Consider the following 15546-nt stretch of genomic DNA (forward strand, 5'->3'; position numbering starts at 1 on the left):
CTGTAGGGACAAGGACTGAAGGTGAGCCCCGGGGGAGGTCGAGCCCCAAGCGGAAGGGGCGCAACTTGCCCCAATGTCCTCCTCCACCGACCCCCCACCCCGGAGTGTCTGACACCCCCAAAGCCTGATGAGCAGGCTGCCCCCTAGGATGCGCTCCAGGGAAAAACGCAACGTCGGGATGCTGAGTCCTGCCTCAGTGGGGACCAAGCAAGTCATTGCACAAGGTGTCCCCTGGGTAGGAAGGGTCTGTGCTCAATGTGGTCGCTTTCATTTCTCATTTTGTCCACTTCTTGTCCAAGAAGAAAATAACATAAGAGGAACACAGCAATCTATCATTTTCCTTTTTTTTTTTTTTTTTTTTTTAAAGTGAATGTCTTCCGGGGCACCTGGGTGGCTCATTTGGTTGAGCATCTGACTCTTGATTTTGGTTCAGGTCATGATCTCACGGTTGTAAGATCGAGGCTTGTGTTGGGCTCTGTGTGCGGAGCCTGAAGTCTGCCTGCGATTCTCTTTCTCCCTCTCTCTCTGCCCCTCCCCTGTCTGTGCTTTCTCTCTCTCTCTCATAAATAAACATTTATTTTTTTTAATTTTTTTAAATGTTTGTTTATGTTTGAGAGAGAGAGAGACAGAATACGAGGATGGGAGGGGCCGAGAGACAGAGACACAGAATCCGAAGCAGGCTCCAGGCTCCGAGCTGTCAGCACAGAGCCTGACACGGGGCTCGAACTCACGAGCCGTGAGATCGTGACCTGAGCTGAGGTCAGACGCTTAACCGACTGAGCCACCCAGGCGCCCCAAAATAAACAAACATTTAAAAAATAAAATACAATAAAATAAAGTGAATGTCTTTCAAAGTAGCTCCCCTCACAATTAATTCCCTGATGTACCTGCTTCTCCAAGTCACTTTCTCCACAGGACTCACCTGCAAGCCTGTGCACAGACACAGGCATCAACCCACAGCTGTCCCCCATTAGGGAAATCCACCTGGTAAATGTATTTCCAGCCCCCACCTGGGCAGGATGAGGCACTTTCAAGATAAGGACGCAAGGGGTCATGCGGCCTGGCTCCCACCTTGCATACTGCTTTGAGGGGTCCAGAATGAGCGGTGAGGAGGAAAGGGGTGCCTGCTCAAGCCCCTTAGGGAACCCAGTGAGGCCATGCCATCGGCTGAGTGAAGGATGGACATCTTGATCACTGTTCTATCCCCCGCCCTGATGCACAGGCAAGACAGTATCAGTATCCCTCTGAACCGTGAGCCCTACAACTGTCCAGCAGAATGCCACGTGAATCCCCAAGGTGCATTCAGGGCCCATCTGGGAACACAAACAGCTCGCTGGCCTGGCAGAAACAGGAGAGAGAGAGCAGCCCATGGTGGTAGGAGCTCTGGGAACAGTCCGGGGGATCTGGATGGGACAACGGGAAATGCCGGCTTTCTCTGAGCTCTGTCCAGGGCCTGTCTGCTCTCTTGCGGTGGACCCAGTGATCAGTCTGACAGCGTGATATATATCCTGTTGCGATCGCGCCCAAACCACAAACAGGGATGTCCAACTGTCTTCCCGGTTATCTCTACAGGGATGCTCTGCAGGCACCTCAGAATAAACGCACACAATTTCAGACTCTTCTTTCTGCAAAATCAGCTCATCACCCAAAGGCAAACCCCTGAGTGTCACCTTAGACTTTTTCTTTCCTCTTACTATTCGCCTAATTACTGAGTCTTGTCCAGGCTTCCTCGGAAACCTCTCCAGAATTCGCTCCTGCTCCTTTCTGTCCCAGCAGCACATAGGAAGGGGCCATCCCGGCCTATAAAGCAAATGCTGTTACCCCCAGGAGGGCCATTCTTGGAGAGAAAGACCCACGGAAGTCAATCCAGTGAAAAACCTGAAACGTTCCCTCCACCCTACGCAAGGCCACTCTATGGTCATAGGATGCTCTGGGCCACACTGCATGTGCTACATTCAGTCCCTTGTGCAAGAAAACCCCGTGGCTTGGCCCACAAGGATTTATTAAACAAAAAGACCCGGAACAAAGGCAAAAATTAGCCAGGCTCTCTCATCCGTCTACTGAGCAGAGAACAAGCAATCTAAAATGCCACTGTGTCATTATTTGCAGAGTTAAAATAGAAGCTAAAACATTTTCAAATGCTTTCATCTCCTAAATATGCAAACGTTATAAAATTACTTTTGGAACACTAGCACTTACATAGAAATCAGAAAGAACAATCGAAAAATACTCTATTAGCAGGGCTGAGTGGTCAGTGGGCATAAGAGGCAGGAAGGGGCAACTACAGAAATGGTCCTGTGGACCTAACTCCATGCCCCAGAGCCAATTTCGCCCTTCATGGGGCCAAGCAGGTTAACTTCCCCGTGAGAGTTTCAACTTGTATTCCCATGCCCACTCCTCGACAGAACTGCGAATGAGGAGAAAAACTGCCAAGACGTGAGCAGACAGGCCAAAAAAATGTACAGGTAGGCCCACCTGTGACTGACCACCAATTTCTACCCAAAATCTTCAATTCTTAAAGCTGAAAGAGACGCTTTCAGAGGCTAACCAACCTTCACTCCACGAGGGCACGTTCTCCTGTGGCCTCTGGCAGGCTGTGATCGTAGCCGCTGGAAGATGCGGGGAGGTGAGAAGCCGCTCAGCTGCTCGACGGCACCAGGGGTTTAGAAAGATCTGTCCCCCTGAGGCCTCTTACCCTCCGTGCCCTTGCACTGTGTCAGGCCCCCCGCAACCTCTCAGTGACATCAATCACCAGTGAACCTCCGTTCGGCATCTTCTCCCTACAACTGCGGTCACTGGGCCGCATCTGGGCCCTTCCAACAAAGCAAGTTCAGACCTATGAGGAGGTGCTGCCGCTTGTCAGCAGGGCGTTCTGCTGGGGCTGTCGCAGGGCTGGGGACAAAGGCGGAGGAGAGGGCACGTGACATCTCCACGTCCACGGCCAGACACTAAGTCTGACTGCATTATTAATATTCCAAGTCTTGAGGTTTCAGTGATGAAGCATGTACTCACTGACCGCCTTCGGGGAGTAGGTGGAACTGTGCTCCACCCTGGACAGAGAGTGATGGACAGAGAGATCTGTGATCCTCTGAATCCACATGAGTTCGAAGACATAGATGCTATCTGGGCAAGAAACAGAAAACTCGGGGTCTAAGTCAGACGTTGGTAGTTGCCAAGGGACAGTAGATCTTCAAAGGGAAGTTCTTTATCGAGAGCTTTCGGGCCCAAAGACGTCCCAAAGTCAGGAGGAACATAGAAGCAGCTACAGCAGCGGAGTTCGTGTAAAACAAAACATCCACGTTCTTACTGTGGCCAAAAACTAAACTGAATCACCAGCGAGGCATTCCTGCTATTCAGGGTTACACTGGAGTTATTAAGAAACGCAATCAAGCATAAAAATTATTACAGTTTTACCTGCCACAGGCCAGGTAGTTCTCAGTGTTTTGCAGGGATTAATTCCTAGAAGTCTCAGAACCACCTAATATGCTAGGTACAATTATTATCCCCATCTTACAGATAAGGAAACTGCAGTCCAATTACGGAATCCACCAAAAGTGTCACACGTTCCCAGCCTGACCAGTTGGTCTGCACTGGATTTGGGGATCCGGGCCCCGCCAGCAACAAAGAGATGACCTGACTTCCCATTTGCCATTATTTCCTGAAGAACCAGGTCCCCTGGGAGCTCCATCAGGGAAGGCATGGATCTCCCAGACATAAAAAAGCCCAGAGCTAACCAACAACTCCTAAAAACGAGGAGCACCCAGTGGGCTGGGAGAACTGTAGGCAGTTCCTGGAGCACCATAATGGGGGAGGGACTGCTGGGGGTTGAGAAGACGGCAGGAGACAGTCGCCAGATCACAGGGGGACATGCCAGCAACGTGGCTTCAGGAACACATGTCTCCACCAGGTTTCTTCACACCTAGAATTAACCATTCTGGAAACTGATGGAGGGTGGATTTGAAAGGAACAAGACTGGAGGCAGGGAACACGTGTCCAGTTGTGGCTAGAGGTGCACACAAGAGACACAGATACATCTATAATACACACATATGGATTATAGATTATGTGTCTTTACACAGGTATGTATGTATATTACAGATAAATGATACAGATATTTGTATAAGCCCTAAAATGAGAGCATGGCACAAGGAAGTGGAAAGTGAAGAGAGGCTTTAAGAGAGATGGGGGAGGTAAAACCAGCCAGACCCAGTGACTCAGAAGCAGTGTGAAAAAAGGAAGGTGGGCCCCCAGGATGACCCCAAGTCTCCAGCAAGGAAGACACAAGAGGAAGGCATTGCGCCAGCTGTGGAGGGAGTTCTACGGATGAGGAGAAAGAGGGGTGTGAGTACAGAACTCTGGATACCCAAGAGGGCATTTCCAGAAAGAGGTTGGAGAACGGGTCCTAACTCAGAGGAGAGTTCTGGGCTGTCGACACAGATCTGAGCACAGGCGAGTAGCAGAGGCCCACAGATGGAATGCACCCATCATGAGAGGGTGTGTGAGGTGAAGAGGGCAGCAGCATGAGGGCGGCATCTGGAACAGGAGAGACAGACCAGAGGATGAGCTCACGAAGAAGGATGAGAAAGAGTGACAGCAGAGGAACCAGGCATGGGTGGAGTCACGGGATCTATGGAACAATGCCCTTCAAGGAGGCAGGGATGGCAGGGACAACACACTAAGAAACCCGATAAGGTAAGGCCTAACGGGTGTCCACGGGACCGGGCCGTGGCCCCGGTGGCTGTACTAAGAAGAATTCCAGTAACATCGCCAGTCAAGGAGAGAAGGCGAAGGGCAGAAGCTGGGTTTGGGGTCATGTTTCAATGATGTTTTAAAAGTCTTTCTCAAAGGGTGCACCAAAGATCAGCTATCTGAGTTGAAAGACAAAGGGCGGTTGACTTGGTGGAGGCTGAAATCGATGTTCTCAGACTTACATCAGGGAAGTAGGTAAAAGACACTTTTTCACAACTGGAGGATTTATGGCTCTGGTTCCTCAAACAGACAGGGACAGGAAGTCCCATCTCACTTGTGAAACTGGGCTTGGAGAAACCGATTAGAAGGCATCTAACTGCATGCAAGTGAGGCCAATCCAACTTCCCGTCAGCACCAAGAGGAATGTTTTAAAACAGATGAGAAGCTGGCGATGAGGCGATGTCCCAGGTGGTAACACTGGTAACCAGCTGCAAAGCCCAGGACAGCTTTCGGGTGGAGTAGAGGGTGCCCTGCTGGCCCGGCAGGCAGGAAGGCCCTCGCCACGTGAGCTCCCGCTGTGGTCTGGGTAACCAAGGACGGCAGATGGCCGCGCAGCTATGTCAAAAGGCTCAGGGATGGAGATGTGAGCCTGGCCCTTGAGTTGGGCCCACCCCTCTCTGGAGAGGATGGAAAAAGATAATGACCTGGGAGAAGGTTCTGGATAACTATTGGGGTGAAACCTACAACCACCAGTGAAGACTTTATAACCTTAATTTAAAAAACCAGCTAAGGTAGAGATAGAGACAAAGACGAGGTAAAGAAGGAGACAAACCACAAGTCTAACTGATACCCAAGTGACTTTGGATTCCAACTGCAGGAAGAGCTAGTACGACTGTTACAACCCCTAATATATGGACTGGTTGGTACAAGGCAGTTTCGACAATGCTTGATGGAGACCAGGCTATCTGAACGTGGATACCTTTGTGGCGCAAAGGCCCTCGTAATGACCCAATAGCATTTTACATCAAGCGTAGGTCGAAGCGTGGAGTCAGAAAGCATGAATGAACCAGGAGCTAGGGGACTGAGGTTCAGGTGCTGGGCACACCACTGATCGGCTGGGATACCCCAGCTAAGACATCATCTGTGAAATGGAAAAAAAAAAAAACTTTCCCTATTTACCTGACAGGGTTTAAATGATGTATCAAGAAAGAGTATGAGTCTGCTTTGAGAAATAAGGCACATCAGGCCTCATGACTGTTACACTTAATTAATTAGTACGTTAACATTTGTTACTATCATCCTCTGAAGCACCTCCTGGTGGGGGTCACCCCTTTCCCTCCTTCCCTCCTACAGAAGCCTCCTCCTTGGTGCAGCCTGTGACCCTCCCATGGTGCCTGGTCATAGAGGGGATGCATCCAGGAGAGCCCGGGGCTCGAGACTGGCCCCCCACCATAAGGGTTTTGTGAATGTTAACTATTATTATCTCTAAGATCATTTTCAGAGTCAAATGTTATAGCGTAAAATAACAGAAATAAATCAGAAAACTGACCATAAAAAATAAACATTAGCAACAAGAAAAAACAACCTCCCAGGGGTTACAAAGAACAATTAAGTTTTAGTTACACAGGCAAAGAAGAAATGCTGAAGAGAGTTGCATTTCTGTCTTTTGAGGCCAGGTTACGTGGGGCAAGTGCACTACACTCCCATTGCTTCCCTTCTGGGGGACTGCCCAACCAGGGACACCAGGTCGACAGCAGGCCAAGGGAAGCTCCGTGAAAGTAGCAGTGGGGCCACAGAATGCAGCCGTGGCCAAACTGCAGAGGGAGGAAGACATGGCTTCAGAAAATGTTCTGAGCACGAGGAGGGTAAGGCGGTAGGAGGCGCTCCTGACGTTGGCCCTCAGCCAAGAGCTAAAACAACCACTGTCTCTAAACGCCAACCAAGGTTGAGCGAGTACCAGTCGTCAACAAAAGCTGTGGCTAGGACAGCCGTGTCCACCTCCTCACTACACAAGGGCCACCATCAACTAGCCATGTGGCCTCAGGCATAGACCTGAACTTCCGGTGTCTTGGTTTACTCCTCAGAAATTGGGACTGGGAAGACACTGACAACACAGAATTACTGGGTGGGACCAAAGAAGTTATACAGATGAAAGGGTGAGTAAATGTTCAAAATATCTGCTCCATCATCACCATCACCATCATCATCACCATCACCATAAACATCATCATCACGATCACCATCACCATAAACATCATCATCACCATCACCATCACCATAAACATCATCATCACCATCACCATCAACATCACCATCGCCATCACCATCATCATCATCATCACCATAAACATCACCATCGCCATCACCATCAACATCACCATCACCATTGCCATCACCATAAACATCATCGCCATCACCACCGCCACTGCCACCATGCAGAGATGCTATAGTATCAGAACTCCACTGTGTAGTCTTCTCCCACCCAACATCCTCTCAGAAAAGATCCACAGAAGAGTAGGCTAACCCACCTGCACCCCAGGCTCTCCCAGGTGCGTGCCCCTTTGAAGGCCTATGCAACCCGAGGTCAAAGAGGTCATGGTCAGATGTCACTGTTCCTGTGAGGCCTCCTCTCTCTGTCCCCGGTGCCCCTTACAGCTTTGAGCTGGTTTGCTTTTTATGGCGCTGATTACCTTCTAATAGAAGACAGGATTTACTTACTTATTCTGCTTATTGTCTATTCCCTCCATGAGAATATAAACCCCAAGAGGGCAGAATTCTTTTTTGTTGCTTTTTGGTCTGTTTTGATCATTGTTACTACAGCACCTAGAACGGTGCCCGCAAGCAGTAAGCTCAGTACTAACTGAATTTAGCTGACCTGGGAACACTCCCTCTAGACCAGCTCTTTATGTTGAAGGCTCCCAAGTCTAGATTCCTGTAGACCTGGGGGAGACAGGAAGGAAATACCGAGGGGAGAGCAGCAGACACTACGAGGCTATGGAGACTTCATAAATTTTGATGTTTTCTAGGATTTCTAGAATAGAATGCATGTTTTAAGTAATTAGAGACACGTAAATGGGAAGTTAAATAGATTTAAAAAAAAAAAAACAACTGGCCCAGGCTCTGAGCTTGACTTTGGCCCAAGACTCAGTGAGTGTCGATGGCTCAAGGCATAAGTCTGGGGACCTTGTTTCCTGCCAAATCCCACGAGATGGGAAGTGACAGCTTCTTCCAACTGAGGCCCTACCTGGATTTTACTTCTGGAAAGCAATAATCACGACTGATGCTTCCCCACCATGTGCTTTGGAGAGCTCTGGGGCCCAGGACCTTTCTCACCACCACCTTGGAGTGGCAGGGCTTTCTGGAGCCAGACACACCTGCGCTCAGTCGGGGTCCCGCTGCCGAACATTTGGGTACCTTGGGCACGCTTCTTCATTTTCTCGCAAGGAGGAGTGATCACGTGAAAAGAACAGCCTGCGTGGAGATGCTCATCGAATTGTTATCACCGACTGTTCTGACACAGAAACTCTGGGCACACCGCATCATTCAAAGGAAAGGTAAGAGTGGCGTTCCTTTTTGCACGTGGGATTTTAGAATCTCCATGTTTGCCTTTGGAACAACGGAAGACCGGAGCGAGGAGGCGCACCAGAATGCACTGGCGATGAAGACTGTGACCCCTGGGTCTCTACCATACGCCTCACAACCGCCTTGGGAAGACACGTCGAGTCTCTCCTTACAGCTGGGGACGCAAAGGCCTGGGAGGGTAAGCGGTTTGCTCCCCGGCAAAAACCAGGGTGTGAGCTAAGGTAGGTCTGACTCCAAAGCCCAGGTGCCCGCCACTCTCCTCAGCACAGCTGGAGCCCTGCCCACCGCAGGCCTGCAGCAAACACCACTTCTGGGCAGTCTCCCTGCTGACGGACTGGATGGATGGTTTCTGCAACTTCTCCTCTGAGATTTTCAGTTTGGCAAAGGACTTTGGTTCCGCTCACAGAATCAACAAGGTGATGCTGTTTTCAGGGTAGGATTTGCAGCACACGAAGTTCTGGTAGCACAAACCACTCACCTTGTCTTGCCCTGGCCTCCCATCGGTCCTGCCTCAGGGCCCTGGCTCTGCTCAGCCTGCCGTGTGGACAGCCCGCGGGACTGCCCGCTAGCAGCTACCTCCAAAACTACAGGGTAGACCCAGTTGAGAGCCACTGTGCCTGTATTTCCACAGATTTCTAAAATGCACACCAGATACCCACACTCCCTCTGAACGGAATCTCCACTGAGAGATTTCTTGAACATAATACAATAATGAAGCAAGGCTTTCTGTGCCCTACATAAGAAAACAATACATTTACAGATATTAAATCTGCTCTTTGCTAAAAGAACAACTCCTGACGGGCTGCGCGGAGCCTACCCGTCGTACAGGGCCTGACTCACAGCAGCGGGCCTACGGCCTCGGGCGAATGTGAAAAATCCTCTGCCCTTGGGACCATGCTGGGCTTCCCCGGGACTGAGCATCTCAGTGCTAAAGCACGTACACGTGTTGTGCCCCTTCTTGGATTCACTGGCCCTCACTACACTGAGAGAAGGAGAGCCCCGTGGGCTGGAGGCCAGGCAGTGAACTCAGGACAGAGTGAAGACCCGAGCTGGGCCGGCCCAGCAACAGAAGGGCCGTTAAACCCCGTGTCTCCGTGGCTACGAGCCTTCAAAGGAGCTCAGAGTTCCACCTCCACCTTGCTGTCTTCCATGATGCAGCTATTACACCGAAGTTCCATAGCATTTGTTATTTGCTCACTGGTTTGCTCAACAGATATTTGTTAAGGGCTGCCCACGTGCTGAGAACAGAACAAAAACTAAAACGCGGGGCCTCCCGGGGCTCGCATTCTAGCATCACAAACAAGTCACACGTGACCTGCCAGATCAAGCATCATGGAGGGAAGCAAAGCAGGTGAACCCAGCCTGGGAGGAGGTGGGCGAGTCGCACGGCCTTCTGGGAGAAGAGCGGTGGGAAGACGAGGAGCAGGTGTGAAGCCGGGCGAGGCGACGGGGTGCAGGGCAAGGTGTGCAGCAGAGAGAGGTGGGGAGCGTGTGGGGGGATGGGGCGGGCAGGGAGGCGCATGGAGCCCTCTGGAAGATCTGAGCTCCACCTCGCAGTGGGCTCAGAAGCCGCAGGAGTGGCAGGGACTGGCCGGGGACATTGTGGCTTTTTTTTTTTTTTTTTTTTTACTTCTGGAGTCTCTGATAACCAGTATTAACCAAGTCGTTCCATAAAACCCAAATGCTGGGAGGTACAATGGGGATAGAAAAAAAGAGAAGGGGGTTCTGTGGTCAAGTAAGTTTTGTTTAAGTTATTTATTTATTTATTTTGAGAGAGAGCGAGCGAGCGAGCGAGTGAGCAGGGGAGGGGTAGGGAGAGAAAGAGAGAGAACTGCAAGCAGGCTCTGCACTGTCAGCACAGAGCTCGATGTGGGGCTCAAACTCATGAACTGTGAGATCATGACCTGAGCCGAAACTATGAGTCAGACGTTTAATCGACTGAGCCGCCCAGGTGCCCCGGTCAAATAAGTTTAAGAATCGCTGTATCCTGTCCACACGACACCTACAGGATCCCAAGGAAGGAGTGTCCCAAGGAGCACACTCTGGAAAACCGTGTTTATGCCACCTTCCACCCTCCACTCTCCAATGGTAGCTGGCATCACCTCCCAGGCTGACCGTGAGCTCCCCAAGTTCAGGTGCCGGGGCATACATCCTTCCATTTCTGTTGGGTCGCCCACTACAACCAACGAGAGTACTGGGTCCCCCAGACTCGCAAAACAAAGCATGCAAAAGCACAAGCCAGTGACTGGACGGCTGCCGACTTAAACTCCCTACCCAGTGGTAAATGTGCCCGTGAGAAACTTTCTACTCAGAGAAACTTCATCGCTTGGAATCTATAAACTGCCAAGTCCCATTACCCGCACAGGGTCATCCAGCAAAGCTAGTGGCCCTTCAAGAACCTTCTGGATGATGACGCGGGCTGGGAGACTGAAATGTTTCATACGTATGCAAAGACGTGCCCACAGACTGCTCTGGGGGTCATTCCAGCCGAGCCACGTGCAGGCCCCTCTCCCTGCAGCAAGAGAAACACCGGGAGGGACCATCACCGAAGACTGCACCTGCACCTGGGAGTGGGAAGTGAGCCACTCAACAGGAAAAAGACGCAAACTCGTAAGAAAAAGGACCAACACTGGCCAGTACAAGACACGTGCGATGTTTATAAGGGAAATGCCCAAAGAGCATTTGCCCCCAGACTGACACACACACACACAAAGAGCCTAACGATGCACGGTCACAGGGGACGCACACAAGGGCGAAAAGAAACACGGAGGCGGAAGTGAAGACACACACACCAGAAAGGAAAAGGCTGCTCCCCAAGGAGCAGGCAGCCTTCCACGGGCTTCTGTCCCTGATGGGCAGCCTCTAAAGAGGTTTGCAGCAGGGATTTCAAAGCGATGCTGTCTGTGCGAATGAGAGTATGGCGCCCTCTCCTCGTTCCGCGGGCGGCACACAATCCGGGTCGACTGGGCACTCGGCCCGGGGCCTCCAATCTGAAGCTGCAGGCAAGGCCGCCCTGCTCCGCCTGTGCAGGAGAGAAGGGTCCTGTGATCTCTGTCTCCGTCCCCATCTCTCCAGGATTTACGGGCCTGAGCGCACGAGGTTGGAACTTCATTCCAGGCTCAGCCGTGACAGGGACAAAACCAAGCCTGGGCTTGAGGAGCCGGAGAGAAGACAGCCAGGTCATCACATCCGTTAAGAAGCATGAAGCCATCTCTGTTATAAAATGAGGCCAGAGATAAATTAAACAATTTAAAAGAATAAACGTTTCTAAACCGTGGGGTACCACAAGTTCAAGAAAGGCTTGCGTTGAGGCAATTACCTCATCACAATAAATAACAGTAAATCAATCCACACTAATTGCTTTTCTTGCCAGAGCTTAGAAGACTCTTCAGCGTTCTTGGATTATTGATTTTTTTGTAATCGCTTGTGCTGTCAAAAATGTAATATTTCCAAAGAATATACCGCTCACTGCTAGACAGACAGAATTTTAATTTAACGTAAGACAATCCAATTTCCATTTTTTCCCCCCGAAGTGCTTAAAAAATCTAAAATACCAGGAAGCTGAAGACAGCATCACAGGTTTTCAGCAGAGACATTTCAGCTCAAACAAGTTAATAAATGGCTGACCGCCCCCCTCCTCGTCTTGGACCTTCCTCCTCCTCACACACCTACACACACACACACACACACACACACACACACGCACGCACACACATACAAAAGTGCTTAAAGAAAAAAAAGAGTAATCCCAGATTCTTCACTTTCATGCAAATTAAGAACTAAAAAGCAAAACAAAAACCACGAACAGCAACCCTACCCTTCACTTCGTGCCTTCTTGATCCCACGGGTTTGGCAATTGCCACTGAATGTGGGAAATGTTCCGCCTCCTAAATTTATACTCGGTCAGCACCTTGCTCACAGATCTTGCTTAAGTTCTGACAGCTACAACACAGAACTACAGGCTTATATAATCAGAGCAGTGAGGGGAAAAAAAGGACAAGGGGGCAAAAATGTCCCTCTGCTTGGGATGACAATGAGAAAGGTGTAGAGTCCTGGACAAAGAACAGCTTTGTCTATAAAGAGGCAGCTTCACTACTTACTACTGCATCACTCTTGAGTGTGTTACTGAGCTGGACTCAGGCCTCAGTTTCCACATCTGTGAAATGGGAATATCATTCCTACAATATAGGAGTTCTGGGGCAAAATAAAGCAACTTTTATGTATAAATTTTATGTCTGTTACATAAAATACTGCTGTAATGCCCAGCACATGACTATTATAAAAGGGACCAGTCCACCTGCCTTCTTTATTCTGCCCCTAGATACTTAACTAAACATGCCAACTTCTGCTGGAAATTTCTACAGAAAGGTGAAACCATCTCCTGGGTAATAGAAGTTATAGTAGAAAGAAAGCCACGAAGCCATAAGCAATGCCAGATGACTCAGCATTCTGAAGGACACTGAGAATTTCAGACTGAGGACCGATTTGGACTGTGTAAATGTGTGGTTCTGAACATTCTGCCTGTTTGAGATCATTTCCGTACTTTTACTCCCTTGCTCATGAAATTTAGACTGGAATCCGGGAGTAAATTACTTACATAGCCACATCCTGGCTGACCTCATCCAAACACCACTTTTGTTCAAGTGAGCATCTAAGCCCCTTATGGATTCCGTGGGCTCAGCTGCCTGGTGTCTTCTTCTGGCTTCAAATGGACACACTGTGAACATGTCTGGGACTCATCCCATTATCGGGAATGCAACATGGGATTACATTATCTCCCTCTGACTTGTGGATATCAGGGAACTTTCTGGTTGCTATAGGTTTTCAAAGCGATAGGTTTTATATAACACTTATATTAACGCCGTTAAATCACGGCTTTTACAAAATGATGGAATTGGAATAATTAGCTGCTCTTCAGGGCTCTCACGGCACTTAGTACATAACTTTCTCGTAGCGGTTAATACACTTGCTGCTGCTTTTTATACACATTGGGCTCTCCACAGACTTGTGAGCCTGGCAGACAGAGGCCTGGCTTCATCCTGACATCCCCCGCCCCTGGCATAGTGCCTGGCACAGAGTGGGTACACAGAAAAGGGTGTTAAAGGGGCGCCTGGGTGGCACAGTCGGTTAAGTGTCCAACTTCAGCTCGGGTCATGATCTCGTGCTTTGTGAGTTCGAGCCCCGCGTCGGGCTCTGTGCTGACAGCTCAGAGCCTGCAGCCTGCTTGGGATTCTGTGTCTCCCCCTCTCTCTGCCCCTGCTCTGCTCACGTCCTGTGTCTCTCTGTCTCTCAATAATAAATAACGTTAAAAAAAAACGTAAAAGAAATGAGTAAACATTTCAGGTTTTGCATCAAAGATTCAGATGAAGTTTAGTACGTTTTGTACTTCCTCTGTCTCTTCAAACTCTGTGTGTTAAATTGTGAGGTGATGTCCTCCTCAAGGAATCCTGAGGGAAAGCTCATCAGAGGTAACAATATCAGCCCTTGAAATCTTCCTTACTCCTCAAGAGTTTTGTGAAAGTACCTTAGTTATGCAGATTTCAATTTGACAATAGACCGGCCCTTCCTCAGGCTTTTCATAACACAATTTTTTTAGGATTCAACTGGCTTTAGATTCCTATGAAATATCGATGAAGTTGAATAGTGTCTTTTCAAGATAACGATCTGGCTGGTTCCTGTTTAAAAGAACATACTGGTATAGGCCTGAAGGTCCTATGGCCGCAGGAGAGAGGGCCAGCCCTCACCTTCGGAAGGCCAGGGCAGAGGAATGACCACAGCCATTTGTCAGACCACCCAAGGCCGTGTTTCAGGAACGAGAGTGTCTGAAGTGAGAAGGAAGGGTCAGTAGTAAGTCACACTGAATAGTTTCCAAACTGTGCAGATAGTGAAAACTGCTGATTTCAGACTCATTTTTTTTTCTTTGCAGACGTGGCAAATTCATGCATCAAGTGTTTCACTTGCTTTTCAGAAGTCAGAAATCCTTGGTGCACTTGAAGCCACACAGAGCAAAGACCCAAAGGACAAGCTCTCTCCAGCACGGGGGCCCCGTGACGTGGCTCGGCGTAATGCAAAAAGTGGGTGGGCCCCACGTTCGGGGAAGTCAGGCTCCGTGAAAGCTTGGACGGGTCTGGCAGTGCAGGGCAGCACCATCCAGGAGAGACGCTCACTCTGCCAGAAGGGGAACGTATGAATAACTCTACTCGGGAAATGCACCTGCTAAAAGGTTCTCTGTGCTAAGTGAGGTATCCATGTGGCCAAGTGTGTTTTAAAGGAATGTACCAGGGGCGCCTGGGTGGCTCAGTCGGATGAGAGTCCAACTTCAGTTCAGGTCATGATCTCACAGTTCGTGGGTTCGAGCCCCATGTCGGGCTCTGTGCTGACAGCTCAGAACCTGGAGCCTGCTTCAGATTCTGCGTCTCCCTCCCTCTCTGCCCCTTCCCTGCCTCTCAAAAATAAATAAACATTAAAAAAAATGTTTTAAGAGTAAATAATAAATAAAGGAATGTACTGAATCAGGGGAATTAGGCAACTGGACACTGAATTAGGCAAACTGAATTAGGCAAACAGAACACATCACAGGCACCAAGAATCTTAAACGAAAGTATGATAAAGAGGACGACACTGTGCACATACGACAATCTTCAGATGAAAAGAGACAGGAAAAAAACTGGGACGGAGTCTGGGCAGAAGTAACATTGGAGAACAGTGCCTCAAGCCCTCCAGGAAGGCTGCAACTAGCACTCACAACCTGTAAGTGACAAGAGGCACTGCCTCATCACCACGTTACCAGGAAGTTACAGGGGCGCCTGGGTGGCTCAGTCGGTTAAGCATCAGACTTTTGGTTTCCGCGCAGGTCATGACCTCACAGTTCATGAGTCTGAGCCCTGCATCAGGCTCTGCGCTGGGAGCACAGAGCCTGCTTGGGACTCACTCTCTCTCTCTCTCTCTCTCTCTCTCTCTCTCTCTCTCAAAGTAAAGAAAATTAAAAAAAAAAAAAAAAAAGAAGCTACAGAGTTTAGGTGTCTTGCCCAAGGCCACACAGGTAGTAAGTGGCAAGTCTGGATTCTAAGAGCGTCTGACCACAAAGCCGTGATGCATAAAGTCAAACGAGAAAGTGCTTAAGCTGCAAGGCAGGGGCTTGTGCCGAAGCTGCCTGCCGTTGTTTCTCCCACTGACACGCTTCCAAGGGTCTGAGAAGCCCCGAGGTCTCCCCGGGCCTACTTGTGAGCGATGATGCGTGGAGAAAACCCTCGCCCGAAGCTGGCAGAGCTCCTG

At 49.6% G+C, this 15546-nt stretch overlaps 1 protein-coding gene across 8 annotated transcripts in view; it reads right to left on the bottom strand.

The window, feature by feature from the left end:
* The window catches only part of ZFAT (zinc finger and AT-hook domain containing), a 286335-nt gene that overhangs the window by 44982 nt on the left and 225807 nt on the right, over positions 1-15546 (bottom strand). Inside the window, exon 13 of one of the 8 annotated variants that reach the window (XM_045050261.1) lies at positions 11280-11484. The exons of the other annotated variants lie outside the window; for them this stretch is intronic. Within the exon in view, the coding sequence (XP_044906196.1) occupies positions 11464-11484 (21 nt within the window). The 3' untranslated portion in view covers positions 11280-11463. Of the gene's footprint in view, positions 1-11279; positions 11485-15546 lie in introns of those variants that run through there. 8 annotated transcript variants of the gene reach the window in all.

The sequence above is a fragment of the Felis catus genome, chromosome F2 (genome assembly GCF_018350175.1).
Source record: "Felis catus isolate Fca126 chromosome F2, F.catus_Fca126_mat1.0, whole genome shotgun sequence".
In the NCBI taxonomy this organism is placed as follows: Eukaryota; Metazoa; Chordata; class Mammalia; order Carnivora; family Felidae; genus Felis; species Felis catus.